Source organism: Candoia aspera, chromosome 15 (genome assembly GCF_035149785.1).
Source record: "Candoia aspera isolate rCanAsp1 chromosome 15, rCanAsp1.hap2, whole genome shotgun sequence".
In the NCBI taxonomy this organism is placed as follows: domain Eukaryota; kingdom Metazoa; phylum Chordata; class Lepidosauria; order Squamata; family Boidae; genus Candoia; species Candoia aspera.
The window spans coordinates 14112378-14135916 of NC_086167.1; the positions used below are offsets into that span (position 1 = coordinate 14112378).

The 23539-nt window shown below is 45.5% G+C and overlaps 1 protein-coding gene across 1 annotated transcript; it reads left to right on the plus strand.

Moving 5' to 3' along the window:
• The first annotated feature begins 883 nt into the window (after window positions 1–883).
• DHX37 (DEAH-box helicase 37) lies at window positions 884–22636 on the plus strand. The gene is made up of 27 exons (XM_063315298.1): window positions 884–1034; window positions 3104–3273; window positions 3391–3503; window positions 3846–4191; window positions 4527–4675; window positions 5162–5254; window positions 6035–6131; window positions 6632–6745; window positions 7469–7570; window positions 8847–8961; window positions 9572–9667; window positions 10749–10828; window positions 11401–11551; window positions 12249–12325; window positions 12860–13092; window positions 14109–14220; window positions 14589–14695; window positions 15945–16133; window positions 16808–16932; window positions 17037–17153; window positions 17298–17470; window positions 18327–18441; window positions 19660–19797; window positions 19980–20074; window positions 20455–20528; window positions 21034–21131; window positions 21320–22636. The coding sequence occupies exons 1-27, from the start codon at window positions 932–934 to the stop codon at window positions 21397–21399; spliced, it is 3462 nt and encodes a 1153-aa protein (XP_063171368.1). The 5' UTR covers window positions 884–931; the 3' UTR covers window positions 21400–22636.
• The last annotated feature ends 903 nt before the right edge of the window (window positions 22637–23539 follow it).

Genomic DNA, 23539 nt, shown 5'->3' on the forward strand with positions numbered 1-23539 from the left:
TCTCCTAAGTATTAGGTTATTTTTAAAAGTCTGTACGGCAAAATTAGGTGTTTTGTTTAAACAGAGAGATGATTTTGGTCAGAAGAAAACGTTGTAGGCCTCCTTTTAATTGATGATCTTAATAAAACACTGGTTCTATGAATGATGCTGTTGAATAACCGTGAAGCTTTGAAAGATTTGTCCACGCCTTTATTTATTATCTGACCACGGGATCTATGTACTTCTACATAGTGAATTGTTTGTAGACTGATTTCACAATTGAATTAGGTGTGGTGACCAATTAAATCTTAAATGTTTACTGTAACTTTTGCAGTGTGTCATTACGGCTTTTTTTAAAAAATTCAGTCAATTTGGGCATTAATCGAAGAGAATATGGGCACTGCCTTGCAAGGAATCTGGGTTTGCATCCATATCTTGTTAGATGCAGATTGAACATCTGGGTGACTTCATGCACTCATCCATGCTACTGCTGAAACACTCCCAAGAAACTTTTTATTTATAGTCTGGAGCTGATGGGGGGGCTTAATGACTATCTTACTGGTCCTGAAAATTCTGGTTTTGTTGAAAAATGCAAACAAGGAAACAACCTAAACTTCAGCGCAAGGAAAAGGAAAAAGGGAGCAGAAACGTCGCCTCCAGGCATAAGGTTGCTTTCATTTATTAATAATATCAATTAAAATAAACCACCCCTTGGCAACCTCGTCAGCATCGCCCTGCTCGTCCCGTTCCGCCACGAGAGGATTTCCCGCCGCGTTTTGCTTCCCGCCCGCGGGGGAGCTCGGCAAGCCCCGCCCCCTTCGAACGAGCTGTTTTGTACAGGAGAACAGAGGCGCTGGGTTGGGCCGGGCGAGGTCTCGCGAGATGAGACTGCAGAAGCCGGAAGTGGTTGCTTCGGAGCTCCACGTGGGCGGCTCTGTTGATCCGCGTCCCGATGGGGAAAGCGCGGAAGGGGCGCAATTGGCGGGCGCGGCTGCCGGGGTCGCCCGGGCGGGGGGCCCACGCTCCCCAGGAGCCTGTGCAGCTGGAACTGGGAGGTGAATTATTATAAATGTTGTTGTTGTTGTTGTTATTTTTTTCCCGCCTTTTTTATGTAGAACTCAAGCCTAGCTAATTCTCCTGCCTCCTATTTTCCCCATAACAACAACCCCGCGAGGTGGGCTGGGCTGAGAAGGAGAGAGAGAGAGAGACGGGCCCAAAAGATCAAAATATAGCATACCCCAGGGCTTATTGTTGCTGTCTTCGATACAGTTTATATTCTGTGCCTCGTCTCTAAAGCAAATTAACTTTATATACCGGTTGGAACGAGGCATCCATTCGACCCATTCCTGCTTCCAGCAGCGGGCAGCCTTCCTTCCCTAAATGGATGATGATGATAATTCCGCTTTTTTATATAGAACTCAAGGCGTCTGGAACAGACTTTCTTCCCTAAACCGGTGGTGGTGGTGATGATGCTGATGAGTCCACCTTTTTACATAGAACTCAAGGCGTTCAGCCTACCTAATACTTCTATTTTCTCCATACAAATAACCCTGCGAGGTGGGCTGGGCTGAGAGAGAGAGGGACGGGCCCAAAAGATCAAAGTAAAATATACTTTCTGTCTTCACTGCTGTTTATATTCCGTGCTTCTCCCTAAACCAAACTAACGTTATACACTGGTTCCTTTCCACCCAATCTCCTGTTTCCAGCAATGGACAGCCTTCTTTCCCTGAGTTGACTATTACTATTATTACTAATATTGGGTTTGTGTCACTTTTTTCACTTACCCCTTCCTTTTTCCAAGTGTCTCCCCTCTTTTTTAAACTCCATCCCAACAACCCTGCGAGATAGGCAAGTTGGAGGAGAACACATCCCTGGCCCAAGGTAGCCCAATCCAATCAGCTTGCCTAAGTGTGGAGGGACTTGAACCCGGACCTCTGGGTCCTCATTAGCTATGAGGCTATCCTGTGGCAAAACTTACCTTGAGAGACTCCACAGGTCTGGTTTAGCGATGTAGAATCTGCTTTATGCCGAGAGCCTGGAATTGTCCTATGGGAAATTGAGGGCCTTCAGATAGAGAGGTTCTGAGGCCTTGGAAATGTCAGGAATGATTTTGGAGCTGCCATAACATTAAGGTACAGGCTTTCTCTAGAAAGGGACGTAAATGTCATGAGTACTGATGGCGAGCAGGAGGGGGGCTCTATCCAGGGGGGGAAACGCATGCGTAGTACTGAGGAGTTGAGCAGCCATTCAAAGAGACACAGATCAGACCCGCCTTAACTTTTGGGGTTTATCTGTCTGGGTTTTTCCCATACTTCTTCAGTTTGTTAGGATTTTCTGTCTTATGTAGCAGTAATAAACACTAGAGACCTACTCCTCATCTCAGCGTGGTTCCTGACTGTTAGGACAGTAAACCACTTTTGCTGTTTGTACTCACCTCGTGGTATGCGGGAGTAGACAATGTCTGTACATGGAGGTTTGACTGGTTTCGCTCCGGCTGGATAGCTGCTGGCAGACCATAAAAGATGTCTCAGCCCACAGAAGGAGGGAGGGTGTGGGAAGCATTTCAGGAGGGACCCTCCCTAGTTTTCCAGAGCGTAAAAGGAAAGCAGGGGAGAAAGACTTTCAGCCTTGCAAGCTTATGTTATTGTACCCTTACCAGAAAGATGAGAGACCGTTTGGTGTTGTGGTTAAGGCATCACGCTAGAAGCTGGGAGACCACGAGTTCTAGTCCCACCTTAGGCACAAAGCCAGCTGGGTGACCTTGGGCCAGTCACTCTCTCAGCCCTAGGAAGGAGGCAATGGCAAACCACTTCCAAAAATCTTGCCAAAAAATGGGCAGGGACTTGTCCAGGCAGTCTCCAAGAATAGGGCACAATTGAATGGAGATCGATCGATCTGTCTGTCTGTCTGTCCGTCCGTCCGTCCGTCCGTCCATCCATCCATCCATCCATCTATCATGCAGTCCTAGTTGTTATCTATCAGTCTGACGTCCATGGACTAAGGCAGCCCTTGAGTTCATGGAACTTACTTCAGAGTGAACACGTGTGGAGGTGGGCCAGCAAAGTAGGGTTGCCATTGGCCAGGCAAGGACCTCTTTCTCTTTCTTCCCCCACCCCCCTTCCAGATGAAACCATCTTAAAAGGAGTGGACGAGAGCAACGCCCTCGTCCTTCCATCTCGAAAACCCCGGGAGAAACCCGCCGCTTGCGATAAAACTCCAAGGCCGAAGCCCCTGAGTAAGAAGCGGAAGAAAATTTTGCAGAAGGTTTTGGAGCAGAAAGCCAAGAAAGAGAAGGTGGGTGATCGATTCAGGAAATCCACACTTTAAAATTGCAATTCGGGGATGCAGGGGAAGCCTGTCGCATCCTCGGCTCACGTGGCTTGTTCTGTTCGGTTTGGTTGGAAATCCTAGCGAGCTGAACTGCTGAAAAAGCTGAGCGATGTCCAGGTGTCTGAGGCCGAAATGAAACTCCTGTATACCACTTCCAAGCTAGGGACAGGAAAGCGGATGTTCCAGGCTAAAAGGTGAGTAAGCAAGTGTCAAGCTCACTTAATTCCATTTTATTTATGCAACGTGGACACATTTTTGGTGGGATGGCGCCTTTCTGCACACGTTTGAGCTTATATTTTATATACCCGTTGGGAGATGGAGATAATGTTAGGAGAGGGCAAGCCAGCCTTTCTGGGCACCCCCAGATATAGGAGCCTCCAGAATTCCTAGGAAAATGTGCATCTGACTGGGGCATTCTGGGAGTGGACGTCCACTCACCTGGAGCGGGAAAGCTGGCATGGTCCTCTTCCCTGCTGTCTCTTCAGGGCTTGGGGATTGAGGTGGAACTGGGCTTCAATGCAGTGTTGGTGTTTCAGGTCGGTCCAAGAAGCAAGTGCCAGCTGGGGGAAGAAAATCAAAAGCGTTGGCGGGGCAAAGAGGAAAAGAAGCAGGCTTGGATCGGAGGAGGAGGGGGAAGAAGAAGAGGAACAGATGGAGAAGGAAGAGGAGAGTGGGGATTCGGGGGAGGAAGAACAGGTTGCAAAGGGACGCCCAGAAGCCTCTGCCAGCACAGAGACAGAATCCAGAAAGACAGAATCCTCCAAATCGCCACTCGGCTTGCCAGAAAAACTTGATAGACCTTCTGTGCCGAGGGATGCTGCCTCTAAGCCCGTGTCAGAACCTGCAGTTTTCGTTCCGGTGGATCGCTCCTCTGAGATTCAGGTCAGTTTTGAATCCAAACCACAGAGAATGTTCTCATGCCTTGTTCCGCCGCCCCGCTTTGCTAACGAAGCCCCGGTTAGCTGGGCGCTCGTGTCGCATTCAGTAATAAATCATGGCTTACATGCTGAACCAAAAGCAATTAAACCATCTGGTGTGGAAAATAGGAAGCTACCCGTAGCTTGCGACGAAAGGGGCTCTTAGGGTGGAGTATTTAACCCCAGGGGGTTTTAAAACTCCAAAGCAATGTGTATTAAAACCTGATTTTGCAGTTTGGGCTACCACCCCCAGCCGCTAACCTCCGTTCTTTGTAAAGGGGTTTCTCTTGTTTGTCAAAGGAAGCCAGGTTGAAGCTCCCAATCCTTGCAGAAGAGCAGGTCGTAATGGAAGCCGTGCGGGAGAATCCCATTATTATCGTATGCGGAGAAACAGGTTGTGGCAAAACCACGCAAGTGCCTCAGTTCCTCTACGAAGCAGGCTATGCGAGGTATGGATTTTTGGGTTCCTAGCGCAGCATTCATATTCACTTTCCGTTCCTTGGTTGGTGGCATCTGTCAGTGCTTGCTGGAATAAAATCAAATCAAGCCTTTGCTTCCACGAAGCTCTGGTGCGAATAATGATTTAAACCAGCGTTTTTCAAACTTGACAATTTTGAGACGCATGGACTTCAACTCCCAGAGTTCCCCAGCCAGCATGCTGGATTCGCTTAATGACCACGGCGATTCACTTAATGACCAACATAAAATGGTCATAAAATCGGGTCCGGTCACAAGGTGACCCGACTTACAACTGCAATGATTTACGCTGGGAATTCCGGTCCTGATTATGGTCATAAGTCAAGGACTACCTGTATAGTCATAACCTGGCTTCTCATTCGTTGTCTGTAAAACCAAAAGGAACTGGATTGCATTAAAGGTGTTAATCCCCTCCTTCCAGCTGGTTTACTAAAATCTCATCTCAGTTCTGTTTGTAGCTCCAGCGGCATCATCGGGATTACGGAACCTCGGCGTGTAGCAGCGATAACTATGTCTCAGCGTGTTGCAGCGGAAATGAATTTGCCACCCAGGTAAGCATGCCTGGGCAGCCTCTTTCCAAACCCGGTTTTAGATATCCTTGTCAAAAAACTTTCTGTCGAAAGAGAAATCTGCCAACTTCCAGCGCCTGTTTCGGGTTCAAGAAACAGAACAATTTGAGGACTGGGCTGTTCATGGCAACATTAATATGTGGGTCGGATTTTACTGGGAATTTAAGTAGCTGGGAAGTGATGTGGTGATCCTGTCCTCGGAATGTTTATCGCTTCAATCAATGTTGTTTTTTTAGAACAATTTCCATACAGTTATGAGCCCGTTTCCATTCACTCCCTGGTTTGGTTAATTTTTTTTTTTTGCCTGACCCAACCAAGTCAAAGGCGTTATCTGAGTTTTTGAAATGACAGCTAGCAAAATTAAGCAGGGTGATGTTTGGAGTTAAGGAGCATAATGTTTGTTTGTTTGTTTATTAATTAAATTTCTCTGCCGCCCATCTCACGTACGACGACTCTGGGCGACCTACAAATAATAAAAACGGCAAGTCGCTAAAACAATTCAATATAAATACATAAAAACAGGAATGCAAGATATGAAGCATAAAATATAGACTGCATATTATATAGTAATGTATATTATATGGGATGTATGCAATATAGTGGTGTTATTTAAGTAAGCATTTATTTGCTCTTCACGCTTGCTCTAAATGCATCCAGCGAGATCGACGCCCAACTTGATGGGCTGGATGGTATCATGACAGTTTTGTGCGTTGTGGTTTGAGCCTGGCAACCTCATCACTGTTTCCACGTTCTCTGTACCAGCGTGGTTTCCTACCAAATCCGGTACGAAGGGAACGTGACGAATGACACGAAAATCAAGTTCATGACCGACGGTGTGCTGTTGAAAGAAATCCAGAAGGTGAAGACTTTTTTCTTCTTATGCTTTTGAAATGTGCTTAACGCACGTGCTTAACACACTGTCTCGCTTTGGCAGGTCCAAGAAGAGATCTTGGGGGCCAAATAATCTCTTCTTCCTGCTTCATCCCCCCTGCCCGAAAAAACAATGGTTGGATTCTTAAATGAAAGAGGAGGGAGATTTTTTTCATCCCCTTTTTGAGGGCCTTGAAACTTCCAACGCTGTCTTGTTCCATTGTTGAATCAAATGCCTGAACTATTCCTGCAAGCAGCTTTTACATCTTGGGTCTCCTCCTGATGAATACCTCCTACTCATAAATTTGGGGGAGTCCCCCCCCCCCATGAGATTTAAATTTCGTGTCTTAGCTGTTGAGCAACTGTTCCCTGCAAGGCACTTTGGTTGGATTTGAGGCAGTTTAGCCTGAGATGACCCATCTCTTCTAAGTCTTGCTTGATGAGCTTCGCAAACAGATGTGAAATTCTTCCACTTCTCCATTTCTTCAGGATTTCCTGCTGTCCAAGTATCACGTCATTATTCTTGACGAAGCCCACGAAAGGAGCGTGTATACCGACATCTTAATCGGTCTGTTATCTCGCATTGTGCCTCTTCGAGCCAAGGTAAAAAAGACAGATTAGTTAAATGTCTGTACAGGTAGTCCTCACTTAATGACCATTTGTTTAGTAGTGGTTCGGACTTACGACAGTGCTGATAAAACCGACTTGCGACTGGTCTTCACACTTAACGACCGTCGCAGCATCCCCACCCAGTCACAGGATCACGATTCGGGCACGTAGCAACTGGTTCGCATTTATGACTGGCGCAGTGTCCCATAGTCACGTGATTGCCATTTTTGACCTTCCTGGCTGGCTTCTGGCAAGCAAAATCATTGGGGAACCGCATGATTCACATAAGAACCACGTGGTTTGCTTAACGCCTGCAGTGATTCACTTAACAACTGCTGCAAAAAAAGGTTGTAAAATTGGGTAGGATTCACTTAATAGCTGCTTCACTTAGCAATTGAAATTCCAGTCCCAATTGTGGTCGTTAAGCGAGGACTACCTGTAGTGTTTTCACATTGGGCTTAGCTTAATCTGTGACTGAACATGCCTCACTTCTAAATCAGTCCGACGTTCCATCAAGCTAAAGGCCAAGTAAAAAAATGGGTTGCTGGGTTCTGAGCATCATTCAGCGTGGGGAGGGACCGTGGGAGCATTCGTTTTGAGCTCTTTCTCCCCCCCCCCAATGTTCTTCCTCCTCCTTCCCAAGAAAAATCTTCTAATTTTTCATCCTCCCATTAAAAGTTCAGCCCTCTAATCCCTGTGTTGTTTGTTGGTGCCTAGAAAGGGCAGCCGCTGAAATTGATCATCATGTCCGCTACTCTGCGAGTGGAAGATTTCACTGCTAACCAGAAGCTGTTCCCTGTTTCTCCTCCAGTTATCCAGGTGAAAAGTGACAGGGGGGGAGAGGAAAAGTAAATGAGGTTTTTGCACGTGCACCCAACAGACTGACTTCCAATCCCTGTTTAATTGCAACCCTCCTTTTGCCACTTCCACAACCAGGCCTTCGTGTTTCTAATTCGGCCTTTAGTTTGGCAAAGATAAACACTTTCAAGTTGAGTTTAGTGCCTGATGACTTTATGGATGTGTTTGTGGAATTCTCCTGGTCAACATTTGGGGATGGTGTGCAATTGGCTAAGGTGTCTTTTTGACTTCCCTGCCCGTCTTACAGCTGTAGGATTTCCTTGTGGTGTCCCATCCATCCTAACCACGCTCAACCCTGATTAGCTTTTTCAAGATCAGCCAAAGTCGGCTAAGGATAGACAGCCAGCCAGTAGGGAAGGGTGAGCTGAAGTAGGTTCAGGACATTTCCTCTGCGCAAAACATGCTTGTTAAGTTGGTTGAACTTTGATTCATATTTTTGACTAACCATACAACACGGTTAGTACGTTTCATGTACTTGAAATAAAATTCAATTTTTGTCCTGACCGTGCTGTTGGAAAGTGGCCTCCCAGTCTACCATGTAAAGACCAAGCAAGGAAGGATGGAAGGAAAGAAGGATTTGTAATTCCTTAAAAAAACTATTGCAGCGTTCGTGTTTTAAGGTTTTATGCAGCAAATCTGTTAGATGTACAGTATGCAGCTGTGGACAAAATAGAAAGCAGAAAGCAATTTTTTTTATACCCTGTCTTTTTTTTTATTATTTAATTTTTTAAAAATCCATTCAATTGTGTCCGATTCTCGGAGACTGCCTGGACAAGTCCCTGCAGTTTTCTTGGCAGGTTTTCCAGAAGTGGTTTGCCATTGCCTGCTCCCTAAGGCTGAGAGAAAGTGACTGGCTCGAGGTCACCCAGCTGGCTTTGTGCCCAAGGTGGGACTAGAACTCACCGACTCCTGGTTTCTGGCCTGGTGCCTTCACCACCGCACCAAACTGGGTCTCTATTTAAACATATAGGGATCAACGAAACATTGAAAATAAAAACCAGCCAAGAAAACGTGTTATACAATTTTTTTTTTAAAATTGCCCAGGGCAAAATAAACATAAAATACACAGCAGGCAGTGATTGAAAGCGCTCTGTTTAAAAAAAAAAATAAAGGAACCGCGTGGTAATTTAATCCAGAACCGCCTGATGATGTCAGTTTAAATCTGGGCTCAGATCACCGTTTTTGTGTCCCCTTGTCATTTGGCACGTTTTTCACCCGTGGTCCTTTTCTGCGCCAGGTGGACGCAAGGCAGTTTCCTGTGGCCGTTCATTTTAACAAGAGGACTCCGCTGGATGATTACAGCGGGGAATGTTTTCGGAAGGTCTGCAAAATTCACCGAATGCTCCCTACAGGTCAGATGGCTTGTGAAAAACCAGTTGCCGTGAGAGACTCATAACATTTAATTTTGACTTTAGGGGGTGGAACAGAACTCTCCGAAAACAGCAGCAGCACATAGTTGTGCTGGGCCCATGGCTGTAAAGTTCTGATTCCCCATAGATCAATCTGCATTCTACCCAAACCAGGCCACCTAAGCTGGATGCCAACCCCACATCATGTCAGACTTACTAGGTAGACCAGACAGGAATCACAACCAGATGAGCTAATTCTACTTTATTGTAAGGATCCATTAACAGAATCTTGCAAGTCTGAAAGCACAGTTCTCCCCCCCACCAGGAAGCTAGGGAGGGTCCCTTCTGAGTCTCTTGCCCCACCCATTGTGCAGCTGCGGGCTCTGCCCTCTCTTATCTGACCATGCCCTAGGCAGTATCTCTTCGCCCTGTCTCCCAAGGCCTTTCCCACATACCCTTCCACATCATCACCAGCCAGGTCTTCCAGCATTCAGACATTTTGACATTCTGCAAAGGGAGCCGAAAGCTTTCCATTTTCAGGAATGGATGCTTAACGTTCCTTGCAATTTTCCCGTTGGTGGCCCAGTTTAAAATGCGTTCCTTCCTTTTGCAGGGGGGATTTTGGTATTCCTAACTGGGCAGGCCGAAGTCCACTCGCTGTGTAGGAGGCTAAGGAAGGCCTTTCCCTTTTGCAGAAATGCCACCCCAGGTAAGTTTGGAGTTTTTGAGAATTACACCAATGTTCTTTGATGAATGCTGGCTAAAATGGCAGCATGGAAGAAGGCACTCGGTCCTCGAGAATGCAGCCTTTTCTTCTCTCGTCTGGGAGGGAGCAACCTGGGGCCATCCAGCGGTTTGGGATGTTAGCTTGGCCAAGGGATTGTGGGAGGTGTAAGTTCAAGCTTCAGGAGGGCACCAGGTTATTTAACTGTGCGCTAAATGTCTGTAAGCAACTCGGTTTAGATCTTTAGGGATGCGTAACTATTTTTTCTTCATTTCTTAGCTCAGGCAGAAAATATAATGGTCTCGGAATAACTGGTTTTCCCCAGCCTTACGCATTTCTGAGATGATCCTTGGTGTCCAGGGATAGGTGAACCCCGCCAGGAAGTTCTGGCCTTGTTGATTACTCCCTTAAATCAGCATTTTGAACAGTTTACTCTAGAGCAGTGTTTCTCAACCGTGGTACCTTTAAGATGGGTGGACTTCAACTCCCAGAATTCCCCAGGCAGCCAATTCTGGGAGTTGAAGTCTACCCATCTTAAAGGTACCACGGTTGAGAAACACTGCTCTGGAGCTTATCCAATGGTTTTACATATTTTTTCAATATATGGTTGACTAGAGAGGGCTCCTTGAGATGCAAATATCTGTAGTTTTTTGCAGGGGGACCACAACTTTCCTACTCTTGGTGTGTGTGTGTGTGTGTGTGTGTGTGTTTCGATTGTGGCATCTTTGAAAGGATTGATATCCTGGAAAAAGAGAAACTGTGGTTAAAAAAGGAAGCTAGGTGTGGTTCTCCCAAGGCCTAGAGCAGTGTTTCTCAACCTTGGCCACTTTGAGATGAGTGGACTTCAACTCCCAGAATTCCCCATGCTGCCTGGGGAATTCTGGGAGTTGAAGTCCACCCATCTTAAAATGGCCAAGTTTGAGAAATGCTGCTCTAGCGTTTTGCATTCATCCCGCCCTTTTTGCCCGTGCTGCATCTTCATTGATGCAAAATTTCAGTCCTCTGCGCTGTTGGCTACTAACGTTCACAGACCTGGTTGAGAAAGACTTGGGTTTGTTCTTGGCAGGGCCTGAAGACGAGGACGATTCTCTGGAAGCCCTCCGAAGATTTAAGAAATCCAGGCAGAAAAAGAAGCACGCACTTCAGGTTGGCAAAATTTTCCCTGGGCTCCAGGAAGGGCTTAGAAGATCTGTCACAGCCTGGGAAATGAAGGAATTTGGCCTTTCTTTGTTTGAATTTCGTCCCGCCTTTCTCCCCAAGCAGCTAACGGAACCAAAGCCAGATAGATGAAATCTGATTTATTTTAGCATCGGTTCTGTTCTAGCTGACCAAAGAAGCTGTTTGGATGCTGATATTTTAGGGTTTTTCTCAGTTCGAGAGCTCACAAGGGCTGTAAACCTGCAGTGCGTTTTGGAATGCAAGTAAGAATGCAGGTGGTGTGAAAAAAAGAATTTGTTACTCTCTTGCATATTTGCTCCTTGTTTAAAAAAGCCCAAAAGTGTAGCTTAGTTTTGCACATTCATCTCCTAAGTAGCCTGTATCTGAGTTCTGTGAAAGACAGCGATCTGGTTATCTTCTTACATTAGTTTATCCAACACATTCATAATTTTCAAACATGTTGAAGATTGAGCATCTGCTTCTCTGCGCCCAAATGCCCTCTAAATTTCAAACTCAGAAGGTCATTTAGTGTTTAGGTTTTTTTTCCTCTTTGTTTCCAGACCCTACCCAAAATTGATCTGGATAATTATTCTATTCTGCCGGTTGATGAAGGAGATGAAGATCGAGAGGCGGCAGGGGATGATGATGAAGAAGCGACCTTGGCTGATTCGGATCTTGACCTTGATCTGGGAGAAGATTGCTTGCAAGAAGGTTTGTCTTTTCCAAAGGTTTTGAAGTTGACTGAGTTTGCACAGAAGACTGGAGAGGTTTTTAACCATGGTTAGCTGATCAAGCCATATTAGCCTGAGTAACACCCTGTTAAGCCATAATAAGAGAAGACGCCATCTGATTCAGTCTCTTTTTCTATTTTCTGGCCAGATTTTGCCTTCACATTCATACATGAAATAGAATTCTGGCTTGTTCAACAAACCATGAGTGTTAAGTTAGCACACTGTTATATAACCTCATCAAATAAATTGCTTTTTTTAACAGCAGAAGACTTTTTCTTAAATATAGATATTCCCGTTTTTAAAGTAAGCATTCTGTTAGATTTATAGTAAGTAAATCTTGTAAATGAAGTCATAAAGGGACTAGTTCTCATGAAGCTTCCAGAAAAAAGGTGCTGCTGTTCTTCTTCCCCTGCCCCTTAGCTCTGATCTGTGAAACATATCAAAATATATTTATTTACTTACTATATTTTTATACTGCCGTATTTCCCAAGGATTTACAGGGGTGCGCAATTAAAATGAAAACACATCAGATTAATGTAAATGATCAACCAATAAAATATAGCAGAGGTCTTGCTGTGTGAAGGGACACCGTTGCAGGTGCAGATTGCTAATAACCTTGCAGGCTAAATTTTTCAGCACTTAGAATTTTTTTTCCCCTGTTTATAATTTGCATGCAGATGAGAAACCGGATTCTTCCCACCCTCTTTATGTTCTTCCCCTCTACTCCTTGCTGGCTCCTGAGAAGCAAGCCAAGGTAAGACTAATCACCCCAATATCTGGGGATACTGGATTCATTAACAAAAGCATCTGTTTAGGGTGGATTCTGAAGTTTGCAAAACTACCCCTTGCCCCAAAAGGGATGGCTGGCTGGAACCATGGAGTTCCCCAATGTGGGAAAACATCACTGCAGATCTCTTTGTAAAGCAGCCTTTCTCAGCCTTTTGACCCCGGAGGAACCCTTGAAATATTTTCCAGGCCTCGGGGAACCCCTGCATATTCAGGCTCAAACATGGGCCAGAAGTTACAAAATTATTGCATTTGTTTCATGGGTAGGCCTGTCTAGATGCAATCAGCGTGTTCTTAAACCGAAAATAAAGAATGAAACCTACCTCTTGAATGTGAAGTGGCCCAGATGTGAAATAATGTTTTAAATAAATCATGATCTCCTAGGGACCTCTCATGGAACCGTAGGGTGCCACAGAGCCCTGGTGGAGAAACCCTGTGCAGAAGGAATTGCTAGTTTGGTGGGATAGTCTTTTCATCCCTCAAAAATTGGCCCTGATTTCAGGTGTTCCGGCCCCCTCCTCCTGGGACAAGGCTGTGTGTCGTGGCAACAAACGTGGCAGAGACTTCTCTGACCATCCCGGGCATCAAATACGTGGTTGACTGCGGGAAGGTCAAGAAACGCTTCTACGACAAGGTCACCGGCGTCTCATCATTCAAGGTCATGTGGACCTCCCAGGCCTCTGCCAACCAGCGGGCGGGCCGAGCTGGCCGAACGGAGCCAGGCCACTGTTACAGGTCAGCTAACCTTTTTTTTTTTCCATTTTTCTTTACAGACAGAAAATCAGAAAGGCCCAAATCTTTGGAAAAACCATTTCAGTTTCCTAGTTCTTAGGGCAAGGCTGGTCAGTCCTTGGTACCCACTGGGTGAAGGCAGGATCTTCTGATTCGGTGGGTGGGCACTTTGAAGGGCTTCCTTGGTGTGTGCACTGTGTGTTTTGTGTGTACCTTTGTGCAGTATTTGCGCACACGCTTGGATTTATTTTTTAAACCGACTGCTATCCCATCACAGTCCATAATCCTCTTGGTTCTGTTGAACGCACAAAGGCAGTTTAGGAGTCCTGGGAGAAGTCTTAATAATCACCCCGAAACGTCCTTAATCCCAGCAACAAAACAACATTGTGTAAACAGCAGCAATAGCGAACGATGACAATATCAACTCTGCGGAAGGCCCTCCGAAATGTAGCATCTGTGTCTGTATGGGTTGGAATTGATCTCGGAGAACATCTAGTCCAACCCCAGCCCAGGGCAGGTGTGCGCATCACGTACTTCCACATTTACATCTCCACGTAGTTAGATATGGAGATATGCAGCTGACAGACCCAGAACGCATCCGTGTATGGGTGTCTCTCCTACTTCAAAATGGCTGCAAACTCCAGTATCCATTTTTGGCAACTGTGACCAGAGATGGCCCAGGGGGTGCAAGAAAGAGTTGAGGCGTTCCAGATGTTTGCAGGATGGACCCTCTGGCTCACCAGCTGCTGCTCAATTACAACTCCCAGCATCCTTCAACATTGGTTATGCTGGCTAGAGCAGCTGGTATCATAGTCCACAGTGTGCCAAGGTGGTAGGTCTCAAGGTCTCTGGCCTTTGTGTGCAGCCCAGAAGCACCCCACCCCGTTTGATCCCCGGACAACGATGGGGATTAAAACAGCTCTTTAAAAATGGTTCTTTGTTAGCCTCTAGCAAGAAACCCCTTTTTTTAAAGGTTTGTTTTGATCTCTGTTGCTCCCTTTGTTGTCTCTGTGTTCCAGGCTTTATTCTTCGGCTGTGTTCAGTGATTTTGAACAGTTCTCTGCTCCTGAGATCACCAGGCGGCCTGTGGATGATTTAATTCTCCAAATGAAAGCGTTGAACATTGAGAAGGTGGGAGTCCATTTTCAGCACTTCTTTTGGTCAATGCCCTCCCTAGCTTTTGTTTATTATTATTTTTTAAACGTAAGCACCTTGTTTATTTCTATCAAACAAACAAACAAACAGGTAAGGAGATTTGTGGTTCCTTCAAAGACTATTACAATGTAATAGTCAGGTCGCAAGTTGTTTTTTCGGCACTGTCGTAAGTCTGAACCGTTGCTAAACGAATGGTCATTAAGCGAGGACTACCTGAAGTCAGAAAGGTGCTCCTTTCATGGTGATTTTTTTGTCACCATGGAATAATGCAGCTCTCCTCCTGTCCTGCTCTAGTATCCTGCTACGAGTATCTTTCCATCCCTTTGTGTCCTTCGTATCTATAGGTAATCAATTTCCCATTTCCTACCCCACCGTCCACTGATGCGCTGATAGCTGCGGAGGAATTGCTGGTAGCCCTTGGTGCCTTGAAGGCTCCTGCCACATCTGGAAGGTAACAGACATCAGCAGTGTTTTGACTGCAAAGTGTTGATTTATCAGCCACCTCGCTAACTCCCATAAAGGTGTCTATTTTACATTGCCAAGATCAGTCTAAATCAGCCTTTCTCAACCTCAGCAACTTGAAGGTGGGCGGACTTCAACTCCCAGAATTCCCCAGCCATCAAGAGAAAAGAACAAATAGATTCTGTCACATTTTCCCCCCTAGAGGCAATGACCCTCTTTTAATATTTCCTTGTGGGCTGTTCCAATACAAGAAGAGACTAAAAGAGATTTTTTAAAAAAACAATTGCCTCCTTTGCCTTGATTCCAGAGGTAAAAACTGGGAGTCCACATTTGCATGTGCCCCCCCCAACATCTGCCTCCCCCTTGGAGACACCCATTTCGGTCGTGTCTTTCTGTGGAGTGGGTGACATGATTTAATCAGGATATTATTTCACCAGTTCATATTTTAGCTGGCCAAGGTCTACCCACCTAAAGTTGCAATCGTCTTTTTTTTCTCTTCAAATAATTTTATTAAGAATTACAAATAGAGCAAAAGCTGATACAAACTACAAAAAGTACAAAAAAAAGGAAAAAAGTGTAAAAAGAGAGAAAAAAAGAAGTAAAAAGGCTCTTGGGTAAAAAAAAAGATGAACAGAAAACAAGCTCTGGGGCACTATCTGAAGGGGTTAAAAATTAAGATTCTTAAACAGTCAGGGAAGGAATAGAAGGTTGGCTTATTTGATCAAGGTTTGTGGATTTTGTTTTCTAGTTAAGAGATGAGTTGTGGGGTGAAGAGGGTTTATATTATATTTAGAGATGGTGATGAGCTATTAAAATTGTTTTTACTTGCTGGGATGAAGGGGGAAATTACTTCTAAAGCTGCAAACTTCTTGGTGTTTAACTGGGAGGAATTTTCGCAGAACATGAGATGCCTGGCTTTTTGGAAAGGGGGACTGCACATTGATTTTTTTTTTATCCGTTCAGTCATATCTGATTCTTGGAGACTGCCTGGACAAGTCCCTATAGTTTTCTTGCAGGTTTTTCAGAAGTGGTTTGCCATTGCCTCCTTCCTGGGGCTGAGAGAGAGTGGCTGGCCCAGGGTCACCCAGCTGTCTTTGTGCCTAAGGCGGGACTAGAACTCACGGTCTCCCAGTTTCTAGCCTGGTGCCTTCATCACGACACCAAACTGGCTCTCATATATAAATATACGCCCTTATTTCCACCACCCTGCTCCAAATTTCCTTGTTTCCTTCTTCCAGGTTGGAAAAGCTGCAGGAAGCCAAGTTCAGCTGCCCCATCAGCCCCTTGGGGGTCATCATGTCCTCCTTCCCTGTGGCTCCCCGTTACGCCAAGATGCTTGCCTTGAGTGAACAGCACAACTGCCTGCCGTACACCATCGCCTTGGTCTCGGCCTTGACGGTGAGGGAGTTCTTTGAAGAGTTCAACCGGTAAGGCTACTGCAGGGCTGTTAAGAAACTGATCCCCATTTCTGTGCATCAGTCAGTGGTTTTATGGGCTCCAAGCTGGTTTCTGGATTATAAAAAAACAACCCATTAAACTGCACTGATTTGTCCCCGGAGTTGGAAGAGTCAAGATCGACTCGAAGGCACAGACAAAGAAAAATTCAGTAGCGCTGTAATAGTCACCCAAAAAGACATGCTGCCACCTGAGAAACAGTCTAGGTCCCGCAGAATTGATTAGACATTATTAAATACCTGGTTAAAACGGACGTTGAAGTCCAACTCATCTGGGGAGCATCAAGTTGGCGAGAAAGGATGTCCTCCAGGTGAGCAGATATGGGTAAGCTGGGTTCTTTTCCCCCATCTCCCGTGCAAATCATATATTTTAATAGAATAATTAAATAATTTTAATAGAATAATTGATGATGCGTAGGCCTCTAGCATTCCACTCCGCTGCAAGTATATACCAGTCAGGCCTCCGTACGTTGAACGAAAGGAGTGTCTGTGTTGGGAAAAGAAAAGCAGACATTTCCTGGAAGTACAGCAAGAAATCTGCAACACAGCCCCAAAGCTTCTGCAGATCAGCAGCTTGGGGCATTTCTGTTGCCTGCATGATTGAGTGATTGATTCGTTCATTCGTTCATTCATTCGTTCTGATGCAGGCCTGCCATGAGTGAAGAAGAGCAGGAGAACCTCAAAGGGAAGAGGGCCCGAGTGATGCAGATGCAACGGATTTGGGCTGGGCAAGGACCCGCTCAGAAGCTGGGAGATCTCATGGTGATGCTAGGTAAAGCTGCTCCTCTTATTGGCTTGCGGTGGAGGGCTCCAAAGTTTTGTGGGGGGGGGGTTTCCTGGTTTCCACCTCAGCTGATACACCACCTTCTGTTCCAGGGGCCGTGGGTGCCTGTGAATACGCAGGATGCACCCCTCAGTTCTGTAGCGCAAACGGCCTGCGCTACAAAGCCATGGTGGAAATCCGGCGCTTGCGTGGGCAGCTCACAACAGTGGGTAAGGCTCTGCCCCCGCCCCCATTCTCCCCAGCTCCCATTCTTGGGGATCTGCTCTTCCTTGTCTTGAGAGCATCATCCAAGTGGGCGACCTCTGTCCGGCTCAGACCCTCACCACCTTGGGGTGTGTGTGTTCCCTTCCAAGTGAACACCGTCTGCCCTGAGGCCGAACTCTTCGTTGACCCCCAAATGAAGCCCCCTGCAGAAGAGCAGGTCACTTTCTTGAGGCAGATCGTCCTGGCAGGGCTGGGAGACCACGTGGCCCGAAGGATCCAAGCTGAGGAACTCCTTGACGAGAAGTGGAAAAACGCCTACAAGGTCTCCCTCTCTCCCTCGTTTTAGTGCCAGGACCTTCATCTTGTTTTAATGAATTCATTTAATAAATTTTATGTACAAATTACAAGGGAAAAAATGGACAAAACACCTTAATACAAGTAGCCCTCGACTTACGACCGTTCGTTTCACAACGGTCCAAAGTTACGACGGCCTTGGGAAAAGTGCTTTATGATCTGTACTCATGCTTACGACCGTCATACCACCCCCCACGATCACATGATTGCAATTTGGGCACTTGGCAACTGGCTTGCATTTATGGCTGGTTGCAGCGTCCTGTGGTCACGTGACTTACTTATCTATTTGATTCTTCGAATTTCTGTCACCAGCCATCTCTCCCAAAAGGGGACTTGATTGTGGAGAAGCTGGATTCACTTAACCATGGTAACCATGGTTGTAAAATCAGGTCCGGTCATGTGGTGAGTTGACTTATGACCTCAATGACTTACAATGGAAATTGTGGTCATAAGTCGAGGACTGCCTGTACACTGAAACACACGCACACATAATTAAAACCATCTTTAAACAGAGAGAAAAAGTAATTAGAGAAACCAAAAATAAGAGAGAAAGATTAAGGGGAAAAAACTCAAAGAAAGGAAGAGAAAAAGGGGGGGAAATGTGCCTTATATGTTATACTTACCAATAGTCACTAGTTTACTAGCAAGTATCATAGACTAGTATAATATGACCAATGCACAGTATTGCTGTAAAATGCCACAAAACCTCTGCCAAGGATTTTATCTTAGCCGCGTAGATGGGGTTGATGTCAGTTTTTAGCATACGTTTTTTTTCTCTCTTTTCTTTTTCTACTTCTGCGCTCCGCCCTTCTTTCTCCTACTAGTCGCCACTTCTGGACGATCCAGTATTCATCCACCCCAATTCCGTCCTGTTTAAGGCGCTCCCTGAGTTTGTGGTTTATCAGGAAATAGTTGAGACCACCAAGATGTACATGAAAGGTAAATGGGCAATTGTTTCCCTTCCTTCCCTTCTGTTTTTTAAAAACATTTTCAAGAAAAGAACATAGACAAGGGGAGAGAAAAGACATCCCATAAGAATAAGAAGGCAACATACAGGTATATTGGCTTATGAAATTATAACTTTTATTATATCACTTCTTTAAAAAGTAAGAAACATCCTTTGGCCTCTCAGGATAAATAGCTCTGGTCTCTTTATTTAATTAAATGCGGTTTAAAAGAAGAATATAGACAAGGAGAGAGAAAAGGCGTGTCAGAAGAATGAAAGGGTAAAATAGAAATAGCAAACTAGAAATGAGCCAACAAGGGATCTAAAAGGCCATGGAGTCACCGTGTGTGAGTTGGGCGGCCGTATAAATTTGTTTAATAAATAATAATAAAATAAACGGAGGTACTGTTTCCTAATACTTCATTAATTGCTTATGAAATTATAAGAGGTGTTATACTACTGGAAAAAAAAAACCCTAAGCTTCTTTCTTTGGCCTCTCAGCATCCATGGATCATTGCAGGTCTGGTTTAGAGGTGAAATTGAGACATTGCCAGACCAGAATAAAGGCATGTCCCGGGCTGTTGATCAGCAGCGACTCCCTCAATTCTGCTGCCCGATGATCCTGCTGGGATTGATGAACCTGACGCCAAAGGGGTGGGGTAATCCTTGATCCCAAATCTGGTCTGTCTGTCCCAACAAAATCTAGTAGGCTCTCATCTCAAGCTGGAGATCAGTGGTGAGGAGATACAATTAAGAGAGAATGTTTTTAACGCTGCTGGTATCTTCAGTGTTTCCTTGGGGGGGATGTGGCAAGCTGGCATATCTTGGGATTGGTGACTGCAAATAGCCATTTGGACCAGATGCATCTGTGGTGGCCACCAATTCTCATGCCACCATAGCTGTTTCCAAGATGGGAGGGCCTCCCCTTCAACCATAGGGGCAGATCTTTGAAGACAGCATCCATACCACCTCAAAATTGCCCATCAGCCCCCCAAGTCTGGATGGGATGGGGGTGTCAAAGCCGAATAAAAGTTTTGTAGAGCAGAGGGATGGTTGTCTTCTCATTGCTACCAGAAAGCTCCATGGCTTCGCTCAGAAGGAACATTTTGTATGTGGCTCAAAATCCTGCGTGTCTTCAGACAAGTGGAAGCCGAGCTAAACTCCTGCTTTTTCACAATTTTATTTTCTGGGTGGTCCCCACTCTTCTGAAGGGATTTCAGCGGTTGAACCTGAGTGGATCCCTCTTCTCCTGCCGCCCTACTGCCATTTTGAAAAGCCGCTGGATAATCCTCCTCCGTTTTACTGTCCCGAAACGGGCCACATCCGTTGCCACAGGCCAAGTGTCTTCTGTAAGTCTGCCTTCTCTGTTAAATGAACATCTGCTGTCCTTAAAATGTGCAACAAAGGAAACAGGGCTTCCTTTATGATTCTCTTACCTTTCTACGGCTTCCTTGACAAGGAAGAGCTGAAGTCAACCATGTAGTGCAGCGTATGGTTCGCACCGACTATATTCTCCCTTCTCTCGCCACAGATCGGGTCGGTTGGCAGCTTCCTGCAGTGGAGGTGGATTATCCGGAAGGCCTGGATCGCTTCAAGCATTTTGCCAAGTTCCTCCTGGAAGGGAAGGTGGGTGCGCGCTTCTCTGTCTCAGCCCCCACCACAATCCGCTGCTCTTTTGGGCTTTCTCTGAATTTTAAGTGCTCCCCAACCTGATGTCTGCCGGTTGGCTGCGTCCAACAAAAAGTACCATGGGTCTCCACCCAGCGGCAGCCATGGTAGCTGCACATGGGTGTTGTAATCCAGGAGCAACGAGAAGGCCACCGATACCCTGCCCCTTTTAAAAAAGGAAAGGAAATGATTTTCCCTTTTTTTTTTTTTGGAGACTGTTTTCATTTGCAGGCTAATTAAACAGACGTAAAGGTCGGTGGTGAGTGATTGAAAAAGTTCTTCAAGGGTGTTGGGCTCAGAGATTGCGGGATTAATACAGCGGTACTTTTTTTTTCCAGGTTGTGAAAACTTTGGGAGCCTACAGCCGTTGCCTGCTGTCGAGTCCGGCCACGATGCTAAAGACGTGGTCCAAGTATGTTGCTCACCATTGCCCCTCTAAAGGTAGTTCTTGCTTAACGACCACAATAGGGACCAGAATTTTGGTTGCTAAACAGTGCGGTCATTAAGCAAGGCACTATGTGACTGGACCCAATTTTACGACCATTTTTGTGGCAGTCATAAAGCGAGTCACCCTGATCGTAAAGCGAATCACAATGGCTGTAAAGCGAATTGATTGTTTCCAACTGACTTTTCGGCTCGGAAGCCGGCTGGGAAGGTTGCAAATCATGACTGCAGAACGCTGCAAATGGTCGTAAATATGAGCCGGTTGCCAAGCACCCAAATCATGATCACGTGATTGCAGGGGTGTGTGTGATGGTCGTAACTTTGAGGATGGGTCGCAACTAACGAGGAGTGTTGGCTGGCAGGCACCCAGGCACCAGAGACCAATTGCGTTGCTCCCCTGCAAACTTTGGATTGATTTGATTGAAAATCGATTTTTCCCTCTGGATCAGTTCCTTTGCCTGATGTTCCTGCAGGCTCCAGCCAAGGACAGAATCCTTGCTTCAGGCACTTGTCTCTGAAAACGCCGACAACAGGGAAGCTTTGCGGCTTGCCTGGGAGAAGAATCCAAAATGTAAGCATTCAGATGCGCAAGACGGTGCTTTCCCTTTGTCGGTTTTAGTTATTACGCTGGTAAACATTTGTGAAGTTTCAGAAACCTGCTTGCAATCACGACATCGGGCTGACTTCAGGAATTTCAGCATTTAATCGCGGGGGGCTGATGATTCACTCTCTTCTCTGATTCAAACCTTCCCCTTTCAGATTTGTTGGCAGAATATTGCCAGTGGATTCCAGAGGTTACCCACGAGGAAATAGCTAAAATGTGGCCTCCGGTGCTGTGACGCTGTTAATGTTCAAGCCAGGAGCTCTGCAGCTTGTGTTCTCCCCGAAAACACCATGGAAAAAAGCAAGATCCGTAATTGCACAAGGAAAGGGGAGAAGAATTCAAGCTTTCTTCATTTACTCCCAAGGAACAACCCGTGTGTGATCCGTGACGTTGGCCTGCAAAGAAATCATACTGTGCAGAGGTGTTCCTTCTTGGTTGGGTTGAATGCAAAAGCTGTCCAGTGGAAGAGAGATTGCCTTTCCTTTCCTATAAAAGAAATAGATCAGAGCGATGTTTCCCAATCTCAGCAACTTTGAGATGTGTGGACTTCAACTCCCAGAATGCCCCAGCCAGCAAAGTTGGAGAAACCCTGAATTAGAGTCGCAAGGGACTCAAATTCCATTAAGCAGCATTCATTTTAATCATGGTTTTCTAGCTAAGCCACAAGGGTTGAGTTTTCACCCGGAAACCCAGGAACCGTGGCTTAGACGTCACAATGGCTTGGTTCACACAAACACACTGAGCCACAAACGTACCGCATTAAGGCTTCGCAGAGCCTACTCACCCTTCGTATGTTCCAACCATACAACTAACTGCAGTTATTCCGGGGTTTGCAGAAATGAATGTCAAGAGATGGCATATTATAATATGCTACTGCTTGGGGGGGAAAAAAGAACTTCATAGTTTTGAGTCTCTTCATCTGTTTCTCTTCCTTTAAGGGCCCCCGTTGCTAATCTTGGCATTTTCTGATCATACCCACTGGGAGTCACGACCGTTTATAAATGTCATGGGCTCAGTGTATATTGGCTCTCTTCGTTCTGTTATTTATTTTCCTTTGTTTAGACATGCTCACCACTGAGATGCTTTAATCTGAGCGCCCAGGAGGGCACGATGAGCAGATTTTTCTTTCGAGACGCAGTTTCCTTCTGCTCCAGTTGCAATTGTGAAAATGCCCCCCCCTCAACAACCCTGTGTGCTTTGGAACTTGATCATCCAGTTGGAAAGGATGAAGCAGGATTGCGTTGGGTGGCCCAGTGCATCAATACCTTGTAAAAAAAGGAATTTTCAAATATAAGATGAGAGTTGTCTGGGGGAGGGGGGGAAGAATCCCCTAAACTTTCCCACACATCTTCTGGCCTTGAAGTACACCTATAATCATTATTTTTAAAAACAACCAAAGCATTCCCTTGTTCGTAAATTGGTGATTGTCCTAAATGATGCCATTTTCTAAAATAAATCATTTTTCCTCCAAACCACCTGTGTTTTGCCATTCTTTTGCCAATGCGGTGTTACATATTCATCCCCTTGTCGACTCCTTTTAAAATAAAAATGCAAAGGTGCTGCCTGCAGCTAAGAGATGGCATTTTCCCCAGATCTGTGTCTCTTGTTTTGATTTTTCTCTATGCAACAGATGGTAGTTTGGCTCTTGTCAGCGGGAGAAACTCCCAAAAGAATTCCAATCCACAAGGTTCCATGATACAGAGAAAAGAGTTTATTTGTAACGCATTTGCAAAGGCGGGTTCCCTCCATGCAGGTGCAGGAAAGAACAAAGAACAAGGTTAACACAAAACTTTTATACCCTAATCTGTCCTCCCCCTCCTTTTGAGGGCTCGGCTCACAATCTTCCTTTTTTCTTCCAAGCAGGCAACATTATCTCATACATTTTTGCACTATCTTCTAAACCTATGGGTTTGTGGGATGATTCTGCAAATCCTCCCTTTTCCTTGTTTTGAGGTTTCAAAGTCTATCTCTACTCAAACACATAGTTCTATCGGCAAACCATCCTACACACAATTAGCTACAAATTCTTAACCTAAGCAATCTTATCTAAACACCCACATCCTTGTTTCATATATCCAAGGTTCAGGGTCCGTTCACCACCTGTGACTAGCTTTTGCTTAGCCATGAGTTTGAGGCACTTTCAGGGGATCTTCACTCCCCCCTCACACTCTTGTTTCTGCTGCAGAATTTCTATGAAGGATGCTTGCAGACTGGCTGGAGCCGAATAGAAGAACAGAATAGAAAGGACTTTCAGTGCAAAAGAATATAATTCGAATTTTAATGCAAAGGACTGGAACGGAACGGACTTTAAATGCAAAATAACAGAAGTAGAATAGAATTTTAATGCAAAGGACTGGAATGGAACGGACTTTAAA